The sequence below is a fragment of the Megalobrama amblycephala genome, linkage group LG1, assembly GCF_018812025.1.
Source record: "Megalobrama amblycephala isolate DHTTF-2021 linkage group LG1, ASM1881202v1, whole genome shotgun sequence".
Classification (NCBI taxonomy): domain Eukaryota; kingdom Metazoa; phylum Chordata; class Actinopteri; order Cypriniformes; family Xenocyprididae; genus Megalobrama; species Megalobrama amblycephala.
Genome location: NC_063044.1, coordinates 66,292,794 through 66,319,996, shown reverse-complemented (window position 1 = coordinate 66,319,996; position 27,203 = coordinate 66,292,794). Strand labels below are relative to the sequence as shown.

General features: G+C 36.1%; 2 protein-coding genes across 4 annotated transcripts; both read right to left on the bottom strand.

The window, feature by feature from the left end:
• Window positions 1–3,921: 3,921 nt before the first annotated feature.
• Window positions 3,922–5,520, bottom strand: LOC125280482 (titin-cap (telethonin)). The gene is made up of 2 exons (XM_048211054.1): window positions 5,173–5,520; window positions 3,922–4,859 (listed from the first exon to the last, which is right to left on the bottom strand). Exons 1-2 carry the CDS (start codon window positions 5,319–5,321, stop codon window positions 4,469–4,471), a joined length of 540 nt encoding a protein of 179 aa, XP_048067011.1. The 5' UTR covers window positions 5,322–5,520; the 3' UTR covers window positions 3,922–4,468.
• A 4,529-nt stretch (window positions 5,521–10,049) lies between these two features.
• Window positions 10,050–26,762, bottom strand: syngr1a (synaptogyrin 1a). Of its 3 annotated transcripts, none has more exons than XM_048211013.1 (4): window positions 26,311–26,742; window positions 15,785–16,022; window positions 14,434–14,579; window positions 10,050–10,984 (listed from the first exon to the last, which is right to left on the bottom strand). In XM_048211013.1, the coding sequence occupies exons 1-4, from the start codon at window positions 26,404–26,406 to the stop codon at window positions 10,793–10,795; spliced, it is 672 nt and encodes a 223-aa protein (XP_048066970.1). In that variant the 5' UTR covers window positions 26,407–26,742; the 3' UTR covers window positions 10,050–10,792. The 3 variants fall into 3 exon arrangements, with proteins under 3 accessions (XP_048066970.1, XP_048066983.1, XP_048066976.1); XM_048211026.1 differs by lacking the exon at window positions 10,050–10,984 and adding an exon at window positions 11,369–11,542 and having other exon boundaries at window positions 26,311–26,762; XM_048211019.1 differs by lacking the exon at window positions 10,050–10,984 and adding an exon at window positions 11,550–12,412 and having other exon boundaries at window positions 26,311–26,753.
• Window positions 26,763–27,203: the final 441 nt, after the last annotated feature.

Here is a 27,203-nt window from a genome sequence, read left to right as displayed (position 1 = left end):
AATCGATTCTCATTTGCTACTTAAATCAACAACATTTTAAAATCAAATATTAGATCAAACTAACTCAGAATCAACTTTGCGCTGCTGCCCCTGATCACGTCAATGAACAGACAAATTTGCACGTGCATTTTCAAAAGCGGATATTTAGGAAAGTGCTACAGCAAGTTTTTGTGCCACCTAGTGGTTTAGAGGAAAATAAAATCAAAGGTGCCTTTAACCCCGTTGTACCCTATTAGTCTTGTGTGTACGTTAGAAGAATGTGTGTGTTTTGAAATGTGATCTTTTGCCCTTTCCTTGCAAAAATTGTGCACTGTCATCACTTGTGTGCTGTACACACTTAACATTTTGAAGTGTTGAGCAGTGGTGTGGATTACGGGCTGTGTGTGTGTCTGTACAGCCTGTTGCAGTGATGACTGACGTATCTCTATCCGATCTGCCCTGTTATGCAATATAATTCTTCCACACCACACCAATTAAACACACACAGTCTCCTAGTTCTATTAAGCACTTGGAACATTTATTTAAAGGAACACAAGTCACGTTGTGTGTCCTGATCTTACAAACACTTGAAAAGAAAGGAAAATTAGTTTTAAATAAATACACATGCACTCAGGATTGTTCAAATGCATTTTACAGAAAGCATCGTAAAAGCACTCACTCTCTAAATAAGTGTTTATCTCTGTGTGTTTGTGAGTGTTGCCATGCAATGACTCACAACACAAATCGGTTATGCGGGTTATCTGAGAGCTCAAGCACATTAATGATACTGGCACATAATGGTGAAGATACTTCATACCAGTAAGCTTCCAGGAGACAGACAGAGGACAAAATAAGATCAGCTGACAACCCACCTCACCAAAACAGCACATGGACACACATGCTCTTCAAGCTGGTGATTAAATAAGATGAACAGTGATGTTCCAATCAAATCTGTGTCTCCTAGAATCATGAGATAAAGACTTATATTATAGACTTGGGCAAATTAATGTTGATAATTTAGTTTATTATAGAGCTTGAAAGGCATTCGTGAACAGATTATGGTTGTAAGGCCCTGGAGCATCAGCCTCTTTCTGCCAAGCAGCTAAAAAAAGGAGAAAAAGTCTTTGCAAACTGGCCATTGCACAACTGCAACTTTATTTGCAATTTTTAATTTGAATTTGGAATTTCTCATAATTGCAACTCAAAAATTATGTCTGAAAAACTAAGAATTTCAAAACTTTCGCATGCATCTTTTAATTCCATCTGTACATTTTGCAAGTGTAATTTGTTAAATGACAGATAAATTGCAAATTAATGAAATAATATATTATACTATCATACAGTATCATCTCGCAATCATTGTAATTTCCAAATATGAACTGCAAAGCTGAGTTTCCAAAGCTGAAATGGGGGGAAGAGTGTGGCAACATTTGCAGCAGCTGAAAAAACTGACGAGAAAGAACGAGAGCAAGCAGGATTAAAGGATCAGTGGAGGGGTGCAGAAGCCCCCCGTCACCACCACCGGCACCTCTCCTCCCTCTCAACCTGTTTGTCTCTCGTCCTTTGGCTCTGTTTGTTTAGCTATAAATATCTAACAGCCGTCAGTATGACAAAAACGCAAGTGGAGACAAATTACCATGATTATGACTGGAATAAAAGGATATATTTTAATTAGTGTGTGAGGTAGAGAAATGAGAAAAAGAGAAATGAAGTGATAGATGGAAAGAAATAGAGAGATGGATGCATTCGAACAAGACAGTGTCCTCTTGGCGATGACTTTCTTGGCACAGAGTCACTGAATGCATTCTGGGAGATGAACCAGACAGCATGTACCACAGTCACAGCACCACTTCACCCTTCTGTTCTTTCTGAAGCACTCTGTACAGAGATCAGTTACTAATAAATACTTCTAATGTGATTCCTTATTGCCTAGATTTGATTTTCATCCTTAAAACAATCTAATTTATTGCAGAATTAAATTGTTCTCTTGTTTTTTCTAAAGTGAAAATACCTTTTAAAACACACTGTAAAAATTGCCAGGATATGTTACAATAAAAATTTTGTATTAACAAACAGATTGATAATGGTGGAATACCCATCTGTAGCTGATATATTTTGTTATAAAGCACAAACTAGCAGAGATGTCAAAGCACTGTCTGTTCTGACTCTTTCCTGACTGCCTCTGTACATTCCATTCCATCCCTCTCTGTATTTCCCATCCCGCAACACGTCCCTGCTGTGAGGACTGATCATATTAATAATAATTTCAGAACATATACAGTTATAACCAAGCATGTGCACAGATAGACCTCAAGTGGTGTTCAAGCATCTGCCCTTTTGGTCTCTGACTAGATGGTCTCTTTTTAAAGGGTTAGTTAACCCAAAAATGAAAATTCTGTCATTTATTACTCACCCTCATGCCGTTCCACACCTGTAAGACCTTTGTTCATCTTCGAAACACAAATTAAGATATTTTTGATGAAATCCGATGGCTCAGTGAGGCCTCCATAGGGAGCAATGACACTTACTCTCTCAAGATCCATTAATGTACTAAAAACATATTTAAATCAGTTCATGTGAGTACAGTGGTTCAATATTAAAATTATAAAGCGACGAGAATATTTTTGGCAAAAAAAAACAAAACAAAATAATGACTTATATAGTGATGGCCGATTTCAAAACACTGCTTCAGGACGCTTCGGAGCATTATGAATCAGCGTGTCGAATCAGCGGTTCAGAGCGCCAAAGTCACGTGATTTCAGCAGTTTGGCAGTTTGACACGCGATCCGAATCATGATTCGACACGCTGATTCATTTGTGCTCCGAATCTTCCTGAAGCAGTGTTTTGAAATTGGGCATCACTATATAAATCATTATTTTGTTTTTTTTGGCGCACCAAAAATGTTCTTGTTGCTTTATATTATTAATATTGAACCACTGTACTCACATGATTTAAACTGATTTAAATATGTTTTTAGTACATTAATGGATCTTGAGAGAGGAAATGTCATTACTGGCTACGCAGGCCTCACTGAACCATCGGATTTCATAAAAAATATCTTAATTTGTGTTCCGAAGATCAACGAAGGTCTTACGGGTGTGGAATGACATGGGGGTGAGTAATTAATGACAGAATTTTCATTTTTGGGTGAACTAACCCTTTAAGTCACAATAAGTGCATATTTTATTTTATATTTTATATTTTATTTAAATTTGGCTCATGGCATCAATTCTCAATTAAAGGTATTGGTAAGTCATTTTCATTCTAAATAAGAGCCAATCGCCGATTGGTAAAGTCATCGCGTCACTGCAGCGGCCGCGTGAAGCTCCGGTTCCTATAGAAACAGTCAGACACATGCATGCATATTAGCTTGATCCAGCTGGAAAAATTTTGTTTTTTTTGTCATGATTCGAGCGTTTAGAAACAAAATTTATGAAACAGTTGTCAGATTTCACTGGTGATTTCAAATATGAAATTTGAATTTGATGTTTCCCCATTTAAAGCCCAAGAGGCGTTTCAAAGATGGCCGCCGATTGAAACAACTTGTCTTAAAGGGACCTTGACATAGACTGTAAAAAAAAGATGGACGACGCACCTTCACTCTCTTTCACTGTTTTAAGTGAAGCTACCAGTGTGCTGACATCTTGAGTCTCGAGTCTGTGCATAGTGAACTTAGAACCCGAGTCTGCGCAGTAGTGAGCGTGAAGTGGAGCCACGATATCAAGGTCTCGCCCACACTCCCGCAGAATCGGTTAATAAAGCAGGTGTGAAATAAACAGTTCTGGAAATGTATAAATTAAAGTTAAAGCTCCAATCTGGTCCCGGATGAATCATCTGGTTTGAATGAATCAGTGAATGACTGATTCAGTGATCAGTGAATGAAGACTTGGCGCCACCTACTGATAATTCCTCACTAATTGTATTCAAACACAAAACAAAACTTGATTTTATACTAATAACATTTTATTGAATTGATTCTGGTAAATATCAACTATCAATAAATCCAACAACAAATACCAACTGTCAATAAAGTGCAATTCTTATTAGTCAAATAAATGAGTTTTAACAAAAATAAACGTTTTTCTCTTTTACTAAACATTAAATTTTTGCATAACCAAGCCTGATGACATGCAGCTAACATCAACACAAGCTCAAAAAAGGAACCTATGTCCATTCAATTTATGGCAACGCAAAAAAGTGCTGTTTTGAACGTATTCTCAATATAAAACAAGCAAATACTATGTACAACTCAAATTCACTATACAAAACCGTTATGCTTGTCGTAAAGATCATCATGAGGATGATCATCTTTCTTTTTCCCATCATGAACATCATTTCATCATTTGAGATTTCACTCACTAAACATTCTGTTTGACCATCCCTAAAAACCTGTTTCTACATGCTCAATCCTTCTGTCTCATCCTGCATTTTATCTCAGTATTTAATAAAGTCCATAAAGTCTTCGACTCATATTTGTCTTTCTGCTTTTCAGCCCCTCTGGGCCTCCTGGGACATGGATCGCCCCAGGGTTCTGGGTGCTTTGGCAAACTCCATTCGCATGGGTTTGACGGGAGGCAGGTCCCTGATGATTTGATCCACTGGTCTCTTTTCTGGACAGACTCCGTCGGGAACCCGGACGGGAGGCAGATCTTCCAGGGTGTGTGGGGCTCCCCGGCCCAGGCGGACGCCCAGTTCAGCAGGCTTGAAGATGGGCAAGGGCAGAGTGTTCCTGTAGGGTAAGAGCTGGTGCTCCCTTACACCTGTGTCCACAGTGCCCACTCGGAGCACACCCGATGGGCAGGCTTGATTGAGAGGACGGATCTGCCAATAACGGGACAGAGTCTCTCGACGAGAGTCGTCTGACATCAGCATCGACTGGCTGCAGAGAGAGAGAAAAGGAGAATTATGAATGAAAGGGAGTTTTGACATTTTATTGCAAGTTTAACATTATAATTATTTTTAGTCTTAATTTTAAAATGCTTTAATAGAAATCCTTGACTTTCACTCTTAGAAAAATAAGGTACAAAAGCTGTCACTGGGGTGGTACACTTTTAAAAAGTACACCTTTAGACTTATATACCTCTAAAGAGTGCATATTAGTATCTAACTGAAAGTTAGAGCTTGAAAGCTTATACCTTTTTTGAGGAAAAAAAAAGCCATCTTTCCACAAATATGAATATCTATGCACTCACCGATCCTCAGGTTGTGTCTTCATATTAATGCTGCGCCAGTCAGCTGTGTAACTCTCTCTCTTATTTGGATTTTCCTCCTTCACACTGCAACTGAGCTCGGCTCTAACCACACAGCCTCCTTTCTTCTCCAGGACTGTGCACACCGGCATCTTCAGCTTCTGTTTGTAAGTGGCTTGAAAACTTAAATTATAGTCAATGATCTTACTGTTTTGCAGTCAGTTTAGTCAATACTGCCTTGTACAGTTTTCTTTTCTTTTTTTCTCTTTTCTTGTCCTGGTTGAGTTTGAGGGAGGACTCGCCTATCTGTCTCTTGAGCTGCCTGGTCGTCTGTCTGCTGGAGCGTGTGTCAAGACTTTTATACAGCTCTGCGGCTATTTCTGTCTGAAAGAATCACTCCGCACTTTGTCTACACGGACACCCGACACTCACACACCCACATATCAAAACATTCAAACACACAGTACATCACAGCACTGGAACATGGATATGAAGACTGAAGAAATCCCCAGCAACTCACATTTCCATGACTCTTCTATCTATCTATCTATCTATCTATCTATCTATCTATCTATCTATCTATCTATCTATCTATCTATCTATCTATCTATCTATCTATCTATCTATCTATCTATCTATCTATCTATCTATCTATCTATCTATCTATCTATCTATCTATCTATCTATCTATCATCTGTCTGTCTGTCTGTCTATCTGGATCTGTTGTAAAGTAATTAAAGTCAAAGTATGTGACAACTATAATATCTTTTATTAAAATGTCTAGTTATGATCTGAATGAGTTCTGTTGCTGATACTCAAATGCTTGATCACGTTGTATCAGCATGACAGTTGTTCCTCCATGATCCTATTAAGAGACATCAAAAGTCTCTCAATGGAAACTAAACAGTGTTCGGATCTGGGACCAGACAGGAGATTATAAGCATGTGGCAGCAACTGTTCTTTACTGGTAATCCTCTTTTGCACACATAATCTCTTTCAAAAGACATGAATTATCACAGAAAAAAGACTACTATGCTGCTATATTTTATTTATTTATTGTAGGAGATGAAACATAGCATATGTATCTGGAAATTTGTTGAAAACCTCCACTGGTTATAGATCAATATTTAAGAATATTTCACTAACTTTTTTTTTTTCAAACAAGCAAAATATGATTGATATGGAAAAGCATGGTCATAGCATGTGTTCATTGAGTGTTGGTGCTGTATTCACTCATCAGATGAATATAGTCCTCTGTGGACAGAGGTTGGGACGGTCTTATTCTCATGTTACACACACATTCTGTCCCCTGTCTGTCATTGACTCTCAGTGACGCACCGGGTGATTACAGGAACTGATCTCACTCTTGTGATGTCTCTCTCCTGCAATGTGGACACTCAGCACACTATGGTATGGAAATGTAATGCCAGTCATGAAGAGTTACACAAGCTAGAGAGCCAGGAAATGTCACATCAGTCCAGGAATGAAGCTGCTCCTGTTTATGATATATACACTAAATTTGTTTCCTGTCATCCATGTTCATACAGTGTCTAAAAAAAGATGGTTCTTTACATGTAGTAACAGTTCTATTTAGAACTGTATCATCTTGAAAAACTCTTTATATGCGGAAATGGTTCTTTGTCTTAGAGTTTAGGGTTCTTTTTTTCCCGCCGTTTTGTTTTTCAAATCTGTAACTGTCAAAGCCACCTCATTACTGATTTTCTGAAGCTCAGCAGCCATCCAAATACACAGACTGCCGACACACTCTTAACAAGCGAATTATTTCTTTCTTAAAATGTCTATACATTTTAACTTTCAAGTTGGTTTACTACAGTCATGTCTTTTTCTCTTTTTAGATTAACAGAACATGTAAGTGTGAGCAGCTCTATTCAGTTTGGCTATCTTCTCTTCTTCAACTAAGAGAGATATTGAATTTATGATCCATATATATTGTTAGATTTTTTTTTTAAATAGTATTTTATATATATTATTTTTTCTTTTAACATACTGCCAATTTTTGTTTAGCTAATTTTGGCCTAAATAAACATAATTCTTTTTACATAAATAGAAGAGACACACTGTAACTGAAAAGATACTAATATAAAATAAACTGAAATAAAAAGGTTATTTATAACACCACTGATATAGCACTTTCAAAGCATGGTTCTTTATGGAACTTGGTTCTATTAAGCAACAACAAAAAAGGGTTCTGCTATTGTCACAAGCCAAAGAACCCTAATTTGGTACTGTTTAGAACTTTATTTTTCTTAAGAGTGTACAAAACGTATTTAGCAAGACTTAAATATGAATAAATGTCATAGCATTACATCGCAATGACCAAAGTGAAATTCATTTTAAAGCACTATCCTTGATTTAAGTGTGTACATACTTATTAGGGACACAAGAAATTCTAAATACAAAAAGTATCCAAAAGAATGAGCAACTATGTCCATCAGTCAATGTCTTTTATTGTCATCTATATCAGACGTTTTACCAGACAAGCAACATACAAGACAGGACAAATATACACTGAGCCATATTAACCTAGTGATTCAGTTAATGGACAGTCACCACATCAAAAGAATTTACACTATTTTGTATCCCAGCTCCATAAATGCACATATACATTATATAATAACACATCTGATACATCACCTATATAACTGATTGTATTGTAGCGTTTCTTCCTAAGATTTTCAACGAGAAATAAAAAGTTTGCTGATTTAGAAAACAATGTCACTAGAGAAAGGATAAACATTATTCTATGACACCTTTAAATGCAAAATACACAATATTATTATTTTATTAATAAATTTATAAAGATATGTTTGTGTACTTGATTATATTACATCTTTGTCAATAAATAAAAATATGCTGGTTTTATATATTCAGGTACATAATTATGAACATTTTTTCAGAACTTAATTTAAAATAAAATAATTTATCTGTAATGCATAACCCTGCTTCTCTAGTGCAAGAGTTATTACAGTAACTATGATCAAAATTAAAAAATGTAAATGATAAATGATAAAAAAGATGGCCTGATAAAGCTAAGGGTTCTACAAAGGAACTTGTTAGCATACATAATGATGAATAATATTTTCACAAGTGTCAGACCATTATAATGGCATGAACATTCATAATGTTCATAAAGATGTATACTAGTCTCTCAATCTGTTCTTCGTTTAGCATAACTGTGATGTATTGGCTGGATTTGTCTGTAAGTCATTAGCACTAATTTGTCATTTTTCATGCTCAGGGGCTCCGTCTTTTTTGTTCACATTTTTCTGTAATTTCATTAGTTTGAAGCTGCTAGTTTGGCCATTTTCCCTTTCAATAACATGTTTCAAAATCTCATGAATTTTAGTGTTGCACAACATATGTTTACATTGGTGATTAAATGACTTTAAGGTCTAGATCACCGTCATAAAAATGTAAACATGTTGACAATAACATGCACAGTGGCCCTAAAACATATGTGGACTCTTAAATCACACTTTAATATGCATGAACTGACCCCAATGTGATTTCTAGTGGTATTTTCACCTCAACTACACAGGTATCCCAGCAAAGTAACCACAGGTGTTCATCACAAGTTTGGTGAATTTTAGCATGCGAAATCCAGTCAATAGGAATCCGCATGTGAAATTTAATGAGAGGCCCAATGTTTCCTCCTGTAGATTTCGCTTTCACATCAAATTCAAGTTGGTCACGCTAATGCGCCTTGTTCTCTATAAAGAAAGCTGCTTGTAATAAAAGTGGCTCATGTGTAAGATGTGCTTCATACATCGCCACACTGTTTACAATATTCACTGGACCTTTTTTTTGCCCACGAAATGTGACCGCACCTTACAGTAGCCTATAGGCTATACGACCTTATGTAGCTTTTCAGCGCTTCTGGTTTGTATTTCCACAGCATGAAGGTAAGATCTTACAGATTTATGAATGAAACCACTCATTTTGAAATCTTTCCAGTCTACTGACATTTATGACATCCGCTTCAAACATTACAATGCTCATAACTTTTTTAAACTCTACAATATATAAATCCACTTCACCAGCTAATTATGCTTCAACAGCAACGTCATATAAATATACAGAGATACCGCAAAAAAAGTAAGAGAAAATTCTTAAGCTGCGTGCTTGTTTCTCTGGCGCATAATGTCTATATAGTTTTAGAACTTAAAGGCGCTCTAAGCGATTCTGGGTGGAGTAACTTCCTGTTGACGTTCGAAGTGTTGTCAAACAAAACAGAGGCTAGCTAGACCCTCCCTCCTACTCCTCCTGGTCCTCCCCTCCGTGCTTCCCGAAACAGTCATGAACGCGCATTTAAAATGTAAGTAGCTTGCGTATTGACGCTGCTTTTCGTTATTGGCTGGAGCATGTTTATTATGTTAAGTGGTCTAGGGGGCACCAGTTTGTTTTTATTGCAGTTTTCGGAGCTTGTGGCGACTACAGAGACCGCGTTTTTTTTTTTACAGTGTGGTCAGGGGACAGGCAGCTAGCTCATAGTGAGGAGATGTTTGCGGTATATGACAAAAAAAAATTGGGCCTAAAAACGCGTCAAATCGCTTAGAGCGCCTTTAAAAACTAACAAATTTCTTTGTGTGAAATGCGTTGATTGAAAAGCGTGTTTGTGCAGTCTTTCTTTAAAATAAATGACACTTGCTTTGGTATTTTTTGTGCAATGTGACAGCCACATTTAAGTGTCCAAATACTGTTTGAGGCCACTGTACATATGTTGCCCTTCTGTAAAGAAACAGATCTTAAATAATCTAAATCACAGCCGTACAACTTTTTAAAAAACCTTGCACTTTCAGTATATTCACTCTATTACTTTAACTCTCTGTATTACATCATATTATTCTTTTTTCTCTCTCTCTCTTTGTACGTCCTATGTGAACAATGCAAAGAATTATTTATTTCTAGACCTGATGTTGTTAAAAGAGATAATTTAAGACCCTTGGACATTGACAAAATGGCAGCAGAAAGCTATTAATAGAGATTGTGTTCTAGAGGCAGGGTAAGGGTTAATGTATTGTTCTACACAGAAAGACACTGCAGTCTTTAGAAACATTTAGTTTGGTCAGATTTTGTCACATGTATGACCAATACTAAGCTAGTTTCTTAGAGACAAACTTCCATCAGTTTAGTTTAGATCTGTTTTCATAAATCTGAATTAAGTGTTATAAAACAAAGTGAAGTTCAGTATTAGCCTATATAATGGACACTTTGTAGGGTTTGCTCAGGATGGACACATCTGCTGACCAATCGTCCCCAAACCCATAACCCCAAAACTGAAGGCAAGAACTCCTGGTGGCACCAAAAAAAAACAAAAAAAAGATCTAGTGCCACAGTCCCCAAACTGCAAAATATATTTTATAGACTCAATGAAACACCCTTTCAATGTTCGAAACACCCAACCCCACTATAAATTCCACAAGGGGTTATTATAGCACCAAACAAACCCCTGAATTCCTGTCAGTCAGCTTTTGTCCCCCATATTCTACCCCAAGTGCCCAAAGTTCATGTTTGTCCTTTCACCCCATATTTTGTTTCCCCATGTAAGCAACCCCATCAGCCTAGCTTGTTAAGGCTGTTGTGTAAATCCTTATACTTGACCTTAGTAGTCTTGGTTCTGGTATCCACCAGAGCCATCATAATTAGCCTCCATGTCGGGGTTGTATCCAGTGTACTCCGTGCCTGCAGTGGGAGCTCCTGCGGGATCCTGGCTGGGATCAGTATAGTCCTGAGAGAAGAGAGATGAGCTTGCGCCTAATTTGTACTTCTGGAATCCAAGGAAAGCTTGACCAGCCTTTAGGAAAATGAAGATGCCGGAAGGAAAGGTTTAGAGGGTGGGATCAGAGGGATTAGCAATGGAATTTACAGGATTATGGCAACAGGAAAGGAGGATTTTTTTAAAAAAGTGAATGAAAAGGCATCAGTTAAGGAAGCCAAGTAAGGTTTAATTGAAGAGAGTTAATGAGAATGACAGGATGGGACAGAGAGGGAGGGGGGAAAGTGAAAGAAAAAGAGAAAGAAAAGCAACATTAGTTTGATTAAGATACAAGATGAAGATGGTTAGTCAGCTTTAAGTTTAATAGAGTCAAGAATAATCTAGGAAATGTTCCAGTGAGTGACTAACTATTTAAATACACACGCAAAACACAAATCCACAACAAAATGAAAAACCAGAGTCAAACTTAAGACAGTTTAATCGAGCAACATCTTTCAGTACATTATAAGAAATATACATCATAGATTTTAAGCAACAGCAGCAGCTCAGTTGTAAACAAAAATAAGATCACGAAATGCCATGGCAACAACAGAAGCTCTCAGACAGTGTATCAGGCCGAAAAATCTTGTAGACAACCTGAAATTACAAAACAGTATCAGGTGCAACTGCTGCCCCCTAGTCAATTAAAAGTGTAACTGCAATTTAATAATTTTGTGTAGTAAACACTGATTATCTGGTACATAAACTACCCTTTAAGGGGTCGGTAAAATTTGTTAATGTTTTTGAAAGGAGTCTTTTCTGCTTGCCATGCAATTATTTACTCACAAATACAGTAAAAAACTGTAATATTGTGAAATGTTATTGCTATATTTTATATTTGAATATATTTTAAAATGTAATTCATTCGTGTGATAGCAAAGCTGAAGTTTTTGCATCATTAATCCAGTCTTCGGTATCACATGATCCTTCAGAAATCATTGATATGTTAAATATTTTTGTGGAAAAAATGATACGTTTTTATGTGATGGTATTTATTATAAAGAGAATTTTTCTCAAAATAAATAAATAAATGAATTTAAAAAATCTCCCTGACCCCAATCTTTTGGATGGAAGTGTATCAGCATAATATATAATCAGTATATAATGACAAGGTACCATTAGTATAATAAAATGAAGAAATCTTCACTTGTTTTCATGACTTCATAATTCCAGGCAGATATATGTTAACATGTTATTTAAAGCTCTCATACAAGGCAGTTTAGGGCTTGATATGGCACTTCATATGGCAAAAAACAAAATAAATCTTCCTTGGCATTCATTGTTAACTGCAGGCTTTGAAGGGTGCTTTTGTAGTTGATGTCTATGGCATAGTAAACAAGTAAGTAACTATGTGTGTGGTAAATGTTAGACAAATGGAGGTGGTGTATGAGGGGTGAACAGTTTGTTGTATTCCTCTTCAAATGAGACTTTCTTTAGGCGCTCCAGAGCCAGCAGTGTAAGAACACCCTAGAGAAAAACAGATCGGCCAGAGCCAGTGATCAACAGAAAGAACGGCAGGAAAAACAGTTCAACCACACTGGGTTAATCTTATGGATGCAGCTGGGTGGTTTCTGTAAGAGAAGTGCTTTGAGAGATTAGAGGTTAGAAGGATATATGCAAAGAGTGAAGCAAAGATTACTGGGGTAAATAATTCTCTGGAAAATTACAGGAAGTATATTAGAGAATGAAGCTGTGTGGATCAGAAGCACAGGTCATGTGTAGTGGTTGATGTTCAAAGGTCATTCATTGAGAAGAAAGACATGCATGCAATCTAACAAATTTTCAGCTGAAAGAGAAAATATGCTAAAAATAGTAACATAACTTTGACTGGATAACACAAATATATCATATTTAATGTAAACGTTGTCTGGGGATATTTAGAAGGAAAGAGATCGCATTTTCAGTTGATGAGAATTTACTTGAAAAGTATTTTTACATTTATTGGAAGTCCCATCAATTAAATAGTTTAAAGTTAGTGTAATCACTTTAAACAAATATAAATATATTTTAAATATCAAATATAATATATTAAATTTGTAAAATGAGCATTTTGGTCAAGTGAGTCCAGAATTTTTGTTAATGTGTTATTGTTAACCAAAACTATTGAAAATTATTTTTAGTGATTGAAATAATAAATAAATAAATAAATAAATAAATACATTTTTCATCATTAGATGGAAAAAACTTAAACTTAAAAAGAAATATGTTGAAGTACTACAATTACAGAAATTTAAATACAAGCCCGATTCCAAAAAAGTTGGGACACTGTACAAATTGTGAATAAAAAAGGAATGCAATAATTTACAAATCTCATAAACTTATATTTTATTCACAATAGAGTACAGATAACATATCAAATGTTGAAAGTGAGACATTTTGAAATGTCATGCCAAATATTGGCTCATTTTGGATTTCATGAGAGCTACACATTCCAAAAAAGTTGGGACAGGTAGCAATAAGAGGCCTGAAAAGTTAAATGTACATATAAGGAACAGCTGGAGGACCAATTTGCAACTTATTAGGTCAATTGGCAACATGATTGGGTATAAAAAGAGCCTCTCAGAGTGGCAGTGTCTCTCAGAAGTCAAGATGGGCAGAGGATCACCAATTCCCCCAATGCTGTGGTGAAAAATAGTGGAGCAATATCAGAAAGGAGTTTTTCAGAGAAAAATTGCAAAGAGTTTGAAGTTATCATCATCTACAGTGCATAATATCATGGCCTTGTCCCAACTTTTTTGAGATGTGTTGATGCCATGAAATTTAAAATCAACTTATTTTCCCCTTAAAATGATACATTTTCTCAGTTTAAACATTTGATGTGTCATCTATGTTGTATTCTGAATAAAATATTGAAATTTGAAACTTCCACATCAGTTTTTATTCACAATTTGTACAGTGTCCCAACTTTTTTGTAATCAGGTTTGTATATATATTTATGAAGCAGTGTTTTATATATTATTTATTATATATATATATATATATATATATATATATATATATATATATATATATATATATATATATATATATATATATATAAATTTTTTTTTTTTTGTGTAAATGTCATGTTTGTTCTTGTTTTCTTCTTGCTTTAGTTTTGATTATTTTTTTTATTTGATGTTTTAATGGAAAGCACTTTGGTCAACTTGTGTTGTTTTTAAATGTGCTATACAAATAAACAAACAATTTAAATCAAAACTATAAAAATAAAAAATAAAAGCTTATTCACAATATTAATGAATACTATAATATAGTATATAATATATATAACATAGTATATAAGTAATATAAAAATAACTCTGGTGCATCACTAATGCAATCTGGTCTAATAAAAGACGCTGGGAAGAGAAAGGTGCCAAGCCATCATTTCTAATATAATACAATAAAAATGTGACTGAGTAGAAAACGTAGACATTGAATCACGCAAATCAAATGATTCAGGTAAATTTGATTTTGAAAATGACAGAAAAACAAGATTCAGTACAGACCCATGTAAATATGGAGAAGAAGGCGAAGGTGATGGCTGCTCTGGCTGCATCTCCACCCTCTTTGAGAGGGTTATCCTCTGGTTTAGCCACCTGCCACTGATTGGCCATGAAACAGAATCCCACAAACCACACGAAAGACCAGAAGGCTGAGAGAAAAAAGGGAAAGGTTCAGAATTTCAGATCAATAAAACAGCACAATAAATGCCTTTGACTGAAAAACAACAACAACAACAACAACAAAAGATTGGTAGCATATTGTATTCAAAAGAAAAAAAAAGAAAGAAAGAAAAAAAAGATTAAAACAGTCAATCTATATTTACAGGCATAGATGGTGCTATTGCACCACACATCCAGCATACACTGCAGTAAGTCTAGAAGCAGTTACATTTTACCACCAGAGGGCAGTGTCTTAAAGTAATGCTGTGCTAGAGGAAGTTTGGATCACTGCTGCATCCGAAAACTAGAGGTAGAAGGCAACAAGATACCTTCATCTGATTGATTTTTGAAGGCAGCATAGATGTATCCTTCGCTGCCTATGATATCCCACAATCCTGTGCTTTTGATTCTGTGACAGTTGAGCTAAAAAAATAAAGATGGCATCTGAAAGTTGAGGTTGGTGTTCAGTTTGTGTACATGTATGTTTTTGACCAACTTTTTCCATTTCTGATGTCATTTCTAGCGTGAAATTACTACTGTAGTAATTATATTTGCTTTGTTATCACCAAAGCTCTGACTATTTTGTTGGAGATCCTTAAAGGGATAGTTCAGTTTCTTCTGAACACAAAAGAAGATATTTTAAAGAATGTTGGTAACTAGACAGTTGATGGCACCCATTGACTTCCATAGTAGAAAAAAAAATACAATGGAAGTCAATGGGTTCCGTCAACTGTCTAGTTACTGACATTCTTTAAATATCTTCCTTTGTTTTCAACAGAGGAAAGAAACTCAGGCAGGTTTGGAACAACTTAAGGGTGAGTAAATGATGACAATTTTCATTTTTGGGGGAACTATCCCTTTAAACCATTATGCTGTGTTGAAAGTCTGTCATATCAGCTTTGTGAGGGACCTTCGTGTGCAAAACCGCCTGCTAAGTCATTGGCTGATAGGGCAGCGAGGCAACAAGTCAGCTGCCTAAGCTCTAGGGATGCAGCCCTAGACTCTAAGGGTGCTTTTTTTTTTTTTTTTTTTAGCCAAGAATAAATGTATAAGTGTTCAAATGAATCAAATATAATGTATGGTTTGTAAAAAAAAAAAAAGAGTGAAGCAGATTCAGAAGGAGACTTGCAGTAAATGTATCTGATTGGTGATATAAAATATTGACATGCAATACTTCATCCTATCAGCAGTTTACCTGAAACTCCAATATCAGCTAACACAGCCTTCTTGCGGTCTTTGACGCTGCTTATCTGAGGAAAATAGACGTCCAGTGCCATAAATGCAGCACAGCAGAGGAAGGCCAGGGATCCCATCCCAACAGCATAGTTACAGGCATTCTGGTTGCGGTTAAAGATGCAAAATTCCTCTACCTCATCTGGACGGTTCACATAGCCTTCGTTAGCAATGCATCCAAAGATCACGATGGAAAAGATCTGAGAAGAACATGAAGGGAAAATGTGATGAGAAAAACTTCATACTTTCATTTATAACCCTAGGTTATTTTGCTATATATTCACATTGTTCATACTTTATCTTGGGTTAGTAATTATTAGTCTTATGTACTCAGGTTTTGAAATTTCACACTGTTCTTTTATTAATATTAATGCATTTACAAGCCACTTTTATAGACTTAGAAGTGAGGAACAAAAGCAGTTCATCATAAGAGCCAACAGTATACACAATGCCACGTTTAAAGTGTAAACTAGATTAGTACACAGGCTAGACAAGAGGTGAAATGCAATGTATCAGTTTAATACAAGAAGGGGATTTTGAGGAGGAACAAATTGCTGGATTTGGAAAATTTCTCAGTTTAGTTTTAGTTTTGTTAGTAAAGTCGGCATGAAACAGAAGTTGCGGTAGTCTTTTCTTCCCTATTGTGATGTATATCCAAGTGAAACGGATTCTTGAACAAGAAAAAAATGAGGAGACTTGATTTTGTCCATCGGGAATTGATTGGATTGTTGTGGTTTGTTATTGCTGTGGTGTCATGTGAGTGACAGGTTGTCCCAGCCTAGCACCAGTAAACACGTCATCAGGGAAAAGATGTTGCTTCACCATTAAAGGGTTAGTTCACCCAAAAATTCTGTCATTAATTACTCACCCTCATGTCGTTCCACACCCGAAATACCTTTGTTCATCTTCAGAACACAAATTAAGATATTTTTGATAAAATCCGATGGCTCAGTGAGGCCTCTATTGCCAGCAAAATAATTAACACTTTCAAATGCCCAGAAAGCTACTAAATACATTTAAAACAGTTCATGTGACTACAGTGATGTTATGATGTTATACAGTGATGTACATAATGTTATGAAGCGACGAGAATACTTTTTATGCACCAAAAAAAATAAAAAAAATAACAACTTTATTCAACAATATCTAGTGATGGGTGAATTCAAAACACTGCTTCATGAAGCTTCGAAGCTTTACGAATCTTTTGTTTCAAATCAGTGGTTAAAACTGCCAAAAATCACATGATTTCAGTAAACGAGGCTTCGTTACGTCACAAGTGTTTCAAACTATAGTTTCAAAATTTCAATGCTTCATGTGACTTTGGCAGTTTGATACGCACTCTGAACCACTGATTCAAAAACAATATATTTGTAAAGCTTTATGAAGCAGTGTTTTGAAATCGCCCATCACTACATATTGTTGAATAAAGTCGTTAATTTGTTTTTTGGCACACAAAAAGTATTCTCGTTGCTTTATAACATTAAGGTTGAACCACTGTAGTCACATGAACTGTTTTAAATATGTCTTTAGTAGCTTTCTGGGTGTTTGAAAGTGTAAATTATCTTGCTGTCAATGGAGGCCTCACTGAGCCATCGGATTTTATCAAAAATATCTTAATTTGTGTTCTGAAGATGAACAAAGGTCTTATGGGTGTGGAACAACATGAGGGTAATTAATGAATTCGAAATTAGAAAGAATTTTCATTTTTGCGTGAACTAACCCTTTAAGGGGAAGTTATTTTGATTAAAGAATATAAGGGCACACGAATTAAAAACAAACAAACAAAAAAACGATGTGCATGGATCGTTTATGATAAATACAGCAATATTCCATTAAAAAAAGAATTGTTCATTTTGTTCATGGTAACTTGAAAGACACCCAAAGTTTTGTCTGAGGCACTTAGAAGCAAGTAAACTAGATATCCACAAACAGAACTTTATATTTTGCTTTGTTGTTATATTTTGCTTTGAGTTATGTTAAAGAACCACTAATTTAATAATTTAAATAATAAAAAACTTTTGGGTAGAGTTTTACACTGCAAAGGCATTTTAACCCTAATCTGTAGCCAGGCTTGATAACTCAGGTCTTAGACTAGGGTTAAAAAGGAACATTAACCCAGAGCTAAACGTAGTGTCAAAAGACCAGTTAAAGTTGTTGAAATGTTATGTCCACTGTAGAACTGATTTCAGCTTTTCTAGTAAACAAACAAACATTTTCTGTGACCAAATGAAACTGTTTCTCGCAGCCAACCAGAGAAAAATAATGTGCTGAAGTAATTTTGCCCCTTGCTGAAAATAATGTGTACATATGCTATCTATCACCACACACATCACTGATCATGTGTGCATCTGTTTTTAATCTCACGTTGTTGCTTTCTACTCGGTTTGTTTTCTACAGGGAAGCTAGGCTAGATTTGACACATCCATAATAATAAGTGTCTTTTTAGATTCAGAAGAGCCCATGTTCTCATTTTGGCTCCAGAGGAATAGTCAAGAGGATGGAGGCAAGTTTTGGCAAAGGCCAGGGTTTTAACAGCTGGCCTGTGCATCTGTACAATATGCCTGAATGTGTGAGAGTTTGAGAGAGACACTTCATTACTCCACTCATGCAATTAAGTTGAAATGCTCTTGGCTACCAGCAAACTGTCCCACAGTTGTTCCCTAATTGTCAGCTACAAGCCCATGATTTAACCCCGAGAATCAGCTTTATCATTATACTAACGTTAAGGGGCTTGGCATCAAACATCAAATCAAATAAACACTGAATCTCCTAAGATAAAGGATTTAAGTGGCTCATTTAAACATTAATCTTGATCTCATCAAGCACATACTGTATAATCAAGATAGCATGATATCTAATGTCATCACTGATGACTTATGGTTAACTTTAGGTATAACAAGGCTCAAACGTAAATAATAGTATAGTACTCTCAGCTCTGTTTATCACATTTTAACCTGTTTAAATCCATTGCACGTGATTTACCTCCAAAATCAATGCCTAACAGTCCCGCATCGCATTTTAGAAGTGAGGCATCTTCTGAACACCACAGTAAAAACAAAACAAAAACACATGTATGGAGTTGTTAAAGTAGGTTCGCAGTCTGTATTGACTGTGATGCAATAAAAAGACAACGTATCCCAAAGAATAATGGCAAGAAACGTCTTTCTATCGAGTTGTCCAAGCGGAACGAATAGAAAAACATATAATACATGCAGCCTGATTCACAAACTAATGACACTATGAGCCAGTTTAGTCCAATTCACAAACAAATATGAGTAAATTTAGTGAGTAAAAACGTAAAGCGTGACCAATGCCGTCTGACTCCTGAAAGAATGACTCTTATGAGTTGGTTCTTTTAATAATAGTTTAAAAAATTTGTTAAGGTCTACAGGTTTGAACATTTATCTTTGTTTCGTTTTCCATTCCAGATTGTCGTTTTGCCCACCTAAGCATGCGAATATGATTGTGAACATGAATGTGATTGTGAGCTTAGCCGCAGTATTGTCACAGTTACATATGCAACACAAGACAGCATCATGACAAAGCAGTATCATTGCTGACTGATTGTCCATATGACGTTGTTAAAGACAAGTTTTTCTTTTTTATAATACATTTCTCTCTCTGAGTCTGTGAATTTAAGGAGCTACTGGTCAAGTATTTTCCATGCTTTTAATTAGCTGTCTGGATCACAAGGCTCCACGGCCAATGAGAGCATGAAAGCAAGCATTGTAAAAGGCAGCACGCGGGATCCTGATCTTGTGATCATCAGGAGCAGAGCTTTACATGCTCCATTTTTCAACCTGATTGGAATGTTTTAGGCACACGTGTGAATGCGAAACAAGCCATTTGAAATTTTTTTTAACATAATGAACGTTTTTTTTTTTTAACAGTGAACATTTGTAAACTTATTACTAAGTAATAATGTTAACAGATGTTTTGTTTCTTGTCTTAGTTGTCTTCTTGTTTACATAGTGACAATGCGGTTTTCGTGTCTCTTTAAATAAAAGCATAAACTTCCAAACCCATTCTTGTACATATTCTATATACATTATTTTCACAAACCTTTTCATTTTGCATATTGATATTACAATAGTGCAGTAATGCCTCAATTTCCTACAGCGAATTAATAAAGTGCTACCCTAAATGTTACATGTCACCTCCCACAAGGTCAATGTATCATATTTTATTGGTTTTCATTGGTCCTCAATGTAATTTATGGTTCTTCAATCATCCAGACATATCAGCCGGGGCTGGTTTGTGCTTGTACCATTTTAGAGCCAGCAACCATGGCTCATCCAACAATAAATCAATCAACACTTTGAAAGGAGGAGAAATACAGTCAAATAGAGCTGTCCAGTTATTCAACAGGGCTCTTTATATGAAGCACAGTGGTGTTCCTGAAGCCGGTTGTGTAATGTTAGATAGTGGCCAAGACAATGATAGGTTATAGGAAACCTGTAATAAAGTAAAGCTAATCTACAGCTCATCAGTGATGCTCTAACATCAATTAAGACAAAAAAGAGAATTCTGTTATCATGAACGAACCATTTTATTGAATGAATCATTTTCTCCAGTTCAGTCAGAATGAATGATTGATGAATTCAGACTAATCCAATTATCGAGTCAGCAAATATAGACTTAAATTTTCGTATTTTTATTACACAAAGCTTCAGATGATCTTGTAAAACTTGGAAAAGTCATATGGACCACTTTTATGATTGTTTTTAGTGCATTTGCATTTATTTTGAAGCTTGCCTCCATTTATTCCAATTAATTACATGGAAAAGAGCAACCATTCTATGTCTTTGATGGTCTGGATGGTGTGAGGATGTCTTCTTGACTACTAAAAAGACATCATTTTTCTCTCTTTTTCTCAGTCTCTTACATGCCTGCCTAGCTTTGCCTCTCGCTGTCCCCTCCCCCTCCAATCCCTCGCTTTTAATCTCCCTGACCTTGTGCTCACTATGCAGGGAAAGAGAGATCACGAGAGAGACTGAGTCATGAGACTACAGATGAAGACCACCTATACATCTATAGCGCTCCCCCACACAATCAACCTGACCACTGCTTCACAGCATTCAGAAAACCATGCATCCATGCAGCAACACTGACAGAAGAAACAAGATTAGGATATTTATAAACATCATTCATATGTACAGTAAAGCAATAGGTCTGCTGTGCTATAAACAGGAAAATTAAATTATACTGCACTGGTAACTACTCTGGTACATTTGCAAAATATTTACCGCACGTCAAAGATATTTTAACAGTGCTTCTGATAAAAACTACAATAGCAAACATGCTGATATATATTCTTATATATTATATCAACTCTGATCAGGGGCACCGTTGTAGTTGGGGGAGTGGTGGGGGTTGTAAGCTTGTCCAAATCTTTTCCCCCTGTTAAGACACCCATGACTCTGATATATATTTTTAAATCTGTTCATTTAATTGAACTAATTTAAGACTCAATGATGTGTTTGCATCATCACTCTAAACCTTCATTTTAGTACATGTGGCAATCTTCATATATTAAAATGCTTAAAAATAAATGTTGGTATTTCTGTATATTAGGGCTGTCACAATATCAGATTTCTCACTACGCGATTCTCAAAAGAATTCATGATAATATATCACTATATCTATAGAAATCTTGTAAAAATTTGAAATAAATAATGCTATCAGTCAAATTTATTATTTCTTCGTTTATTTTGTGTTTTTCTTAATTGGAAATATCACACCATTGCATAAAAAAGGAACTATTACACTTTAATGGCAACCAGTTTGAAATAACTTCCTTCTGTGAACTGATGTGGCTTCTTATCACAGAATGAAATTATATGGTATTCTATACAGTAATAAAGGCCATGTCAATTGGAATTGCATTTTAAACATACATTAAATGTTTATACATTAAACATACATAAACATACTTAGAAAAAATACCCGAGATGGCTTGAAGAACACAGATAAATCATATTATTGAGCTGCAGCGATATCTGGATGCCTTTGTCCATATTAGGGATTTCCTGGAATGTCATAAGTTTTATTACTTCTATGAGTCTAACTTGTGGACTTTCTGCATAAGGGCACCCTCCAGTGTTGAGTATGAATGAAATATAAATTACAAGTGAGAGTTTGGCATTCCATAATGCTCACATCAACCTATTTTGGGTAAAAATAGAAAAAAAAATACCGCTCTGTAAAGATATTTGAAGTAAACATACGATAATCCTACGTTTTTATCTAAATAAGCACACTTTTGGACTAAAGGTCCAGAGGGATGTAAATGTAATAAAACGCAGAAATGCGTAAACAGTTAACAGATTAATATAACATATCCTGTTTTAGGACTAACAAAATAATTGCAACTTACTCTATGTACAGTGGCGAAATCAAGATAACCGAGGCACAGATGGGTGTACAGTTTGGTGGTTTTGCCCCATTTTGCGCTCAGTGTTGATCGGCAAGTCCTGCAGACTGGGCTGATTAATGAGTAATTTTTCGCGGAATTAAAAAAAAAAAAAAAAAACTTCCACAAAGGTGAGCTAACTTCCTTAGAGTGCGGGAAGAGTTTCATATCCAACGACATGCTTTTACGCGGCAGTAGAAGCTTCGCACCGTGTCTCTTTGTGCTTTATGAAAGAAGGCAACCAGCGTTAAGGTGCAATACTGCCACCTACTGTACGCTGGGATGTCAACCTGATAATGGCATCCCTTTCCACAAGGAAGCGAGGGAAGGAAAGGAGGATGCACAAATAAGAAATGAGAAGCACCCATAGAATGGTGCAGGTACTTACGTCAGAACCCGGAAGTCTAATTTGTCGCTGATTCCTTTGAGATATACCCCTCGCTTTTTTTTTACACATAAATTGAAAACCCTATTATAAAACCCCATAGGATGATTTCGAGCGGCGAACAAGACGCCCTAATTAACACAGTAACAATATTTCTTTTTTTTTTTTTTTTTTTTTTTTAAATATCACGATTATCAACACTCCTACAATATTTACATTATTTATATGTATTTTTAAATATTATATTGATGCATATAATTTTTTTTTTCTTGTGTTCATTTTTTTATTCATTAAACACACTGAATCTACTTTGCTTTTTTATTTTAAAAACGGACCTGAATCCACAAAAAGAGTGCAAGCGATTGTATAAATAGAGGATTAGATATGAGATACAATGCCTGAGTTTCCAGTGATCCATTACCAGAATATCACAACCAGACAAGAAAAAATCCTGTCAGGAAATAAATGAATCACAAACTATGATAATAATGTTAGAGAGATAAAGAGGCTCTGCAAACTGTATTTTCCCCCTTGACGTTGTGACGGTGCAGGAAAAAAGGTGGACATATGGAGAGAAATGGAGAGTGTGTCACCCTGCAGCAGTATTCAGCTGTGCCATTAGTCCCATAACGGACAACAGTAAAATGACTGTGCTATATTTAAAGCATCACATGTGCATTGTAAAGGACTGGGCAGGCAGGGTTTTGATTATAATATATATCCTTAAAAAAAGAGAGTAATTGCAACAGACGAGCTGGAAAATGATGTGGTAATTCTGTTTCACATATACAATTGAATACAGTGTGGCAGCTTGGGAAAATAAATGAATGAACTGCTGCTGATTCTTGCCTAGAGGTTTTTCAACGCCCATGTTTTTTTAAACTCTGTCTGTGAAATATTTGTCAGTGGAGTTTCCTGTGTGAAAGAGACTGCTTACATAAGTCAAAGATTTGTCAGTTTTAATAAGTCAGTTTTAAAGCGGGACCCTGTTTACAAACAAGAAATGGGGAAAGACTCCAAGCCTATCCATCATGGTATCTACCAGATCTCAATCATGACATGCTAATGTTGCAGTTCACAGAAGGAGTGAAACAGGGAAGAGACACTGTTATCGGACACAGGATAAACGAAAGGTTTCAAATAAATATTCTAGAGGCAATCCCATTAATGCCTTTACTGATTATCCATTTTCATTTTCCTCATAGTGAGCCTGTTAGTATCCAGCCTGAGGTCTCAGATTGTTGTCATGCCAACGCAGCAGCATTCACTCAGCCAATCAGAGAATGAATCAGATGAACACACCTCCAATCCATCCTGAAGCTTCCATACAGCACTGCACACACACACACCCACTAACATGAAGACAAATCAACAGTTCGTTGCCACTTAAAGGTGAAGGGTGTCATTTCTGTACATATAGTATGCATACAGCTTGCCCGAACACTCTTTCTATCCTCCATTGCTTGGAAAAACAGGAAATCCCACCTCAAACTCTAATGAAACTGGTTGAACTCTGGATACTCAAACAAACAGGAACAATAACTAAACTAATTCTGCTTACCTACTACCAACATTCAGGATACATAAAAAGTTACTACATTATGAATTGACACTGACCTTAACCTCAGTGTAAGTTTTTGGGATGTGCTGGAGGAGACTTTACAGAGTGCTCACCTCTTGCATTGTCAATACAAGATCTTGACCAAAAAATGATGCACCTCTCAATGGAAATAAATGTTGTGATGTTATTTCCATCAAAAGGTGCATCTATTTTTGGTCAAGATCTTGTATTGACAATGCAAGAGGTGAGCACTCTGTTAAGTCTCCTCCAGCACATCCCAGAAACTTACACTGAGGTTACGGTCAGTGCCAATTCATGTGTGAAAATGATTCTTCATGCTCTCTGAACCATTCTTTCACAATTTTAACCCTGGGGAATCTTGACATTATCATCCTGGAATTTGGCCATGATACATCCTAATACATGGTTGTTTAAGAAATGAAAATCTACTCGCTACATCTTTAAGGGTTGAAATAACTGTTGTCAAACATATAGCATGCTAGAAACATAATAATCACTGTAATAATGATCCATCCATAGACTCTTAAGTATTTGCCTATTAAAATCCAAACAGCAGGCAGTGTATTTAAATTTTTTTAGAGATTGATTTCTATTTTAAAGAGCCTCTAAAGGCACACAGTGATAAAAAAAAAAAAAAAAAAGAGATGGGAAGAAAAATTATAGAGCACAAAGTTTTGCGAGCGAACGCAGTTTCTCGGGGGAATACAAAACATTTGCAAGAGAACGCAAAAGCATTGAAAAATAATTTTTCCTCCCATCATAATTTTTTCCTTCACCATGTCCCTTTAGGGGCTCCGTACTATTCATGTGTTGTTATCGTTACCTAAAAAAAAAATTATTTTTGATATTTTAATGGAAGGTGAAATATAAAAAAAAGCAAATAACTGAAAAAAACAAACAAAACAAAACAAAACTTAAAAGACTTAAAGAAAATTAGAAATGTTGCCTTGGCAACTAATTGAAACATAATAAATTTGAATTACTAAAAAGTTACTAAAATGACTAAAACTGAAATAAAGAATAACAATTAATTAAAGCTAAACAGAAATATAGATATATTTTAAATAACAAAATCAAATGATAAATAAAAAACAAATAAAAAAGCACATAACAATATCACTAAAACTAAAATGAAAGCTGAAAGTATAAAAATAAAATCTAATTTAAAATATTAATAAATACTACACCAGTATAAAATACTAATACTAGAATATTAAAAATAAAACAGTACTAAAATAACAATGCATTGCACGAGCAACGAACCCTAAGTCAGTGGACATTTATTTTACAAACTACTTATAAAAGGCAATATATATCGATTCTCACATGTAAATATTTTCAATTCTTGACTGATACCACCTATTGCATAGTTGTTGCTTAATCCCCACTTCAGACACCTGCCCACCCCTCCCCCAAATCAGCCACCCTCTTATAATCTCCCACCACCCCCTCACCATGTGTGTCTCTCCACAAAACCTTTCTATCAGCAAATAGTGCACGAATGCTCATTCATGCAAGAGTCATATCTTTAAACAAACCACCTGATTAGGTCCAGATATGATTAAGAAAATAAATGATCAGAGAAGCAACCTGGTAAAATTGTTCAGTTAGTTAACAGACAGACAGAAATCTCTCCAGTAAAGGTAACAGGGCAGTTGTCAGGTAGAGTAATCCACTGTTCCTTTATGAATACTGAGCCTCGAGCAAGTGTCACAACCTGAGTTACAGCTGAGGTCTGCTCTTTTTACAAATAAATTCATGAAATTTAAATGACTCTATCTTACATTGAGCTACAGAACAATAGCTATGTAGGTGTAAGAGATGAATGGTCCATTATAGTTATACAGTGAGTGTTGCCCTGAGCAATGGTCGTTCACAGCAATATTTGTATGCTGAATATCACGATTGACCAGGCAGAATAAAGTATTCCAGAACGCTGTTTAATGATAAAAAATAACCTTAAAAAATTAAATTGAAGAAAGATTTGCGAGCGCGCAGATTAGCGCGCGAGATGTGCATTTAGGCGGCAAAGCTTTACAAGCGTTAACGCGTCATCACATGACACTCGGGCTCGCGCTTAAATTATGCAATTAGTAGAATGACTCTCACCCATGACACTATTCGAAGAATAGTCTGCGGCTGCTGAAAGAACGTGATCGGATCGAAGGTGCCGCCAGCCTTGCCAGCCCCGTATGCCTGCTCCATCCTCAGAGGTTCGTGATTTCCCCGTGTCTGAAGTTTTTTAAGAGAGAGATAATTGACCTTGATGTCGAGTCAATTTATCCCCGCACTACACCTTGACTCTTCGTGCTTCACTCTCGTCTGTCGACCGGTCTCGATCTTGGCTGCCCGTTTTCTTGTAAAATGATGTCCTTCCACTCCGTACCTCTCTCATTTCAAGGGTGGAGAGAGGAGACTGAGTAAACACGCATCCGGGGGAACACGAGAGCGCGCATTATGCTGTCAAGCTTGAAACGCGCACTCTCGAGGATACTTAGGCGCGCTGCCGACCACGTGCCCGCCAGACGCTCAGTAGTTACTCTCTGTTTATGTGACAGAAATGCATTTGAATCACGAGTAGATTACTTTGGAAAACGTCAAATGTGTAAACATCAATATTCCCAAAATTATGGGAACCAAGCGAAGACCATTATATGGAATTTTAAAATTGCAAATCCATTGTGCCACCTAGTGACTGCTCATAGCTCCCACCCAAAGGACAAATGCTTAGTCATGTGTAGACACAATATTTAATTAAAGCTGCAAGCAGCGATGAAAGGGCCCTCGCACCCGGGCTCACCGCCACCCTTTGGCCTCAGGAAAACAGTGAACAGTGGGCAACATGCATGTAAGCGAGTGAATACAGGAGAATTATGCCAAAGTCATTTCGAAATGCCACACTTCCTGCTGTCAACAGATGGCGCTTTGACCGTAACTGAATATTGCTATGTTGATGTCTTCAGGCCAGGACTTTTATCGAACATGTGAAGTTTGGAGCAGAT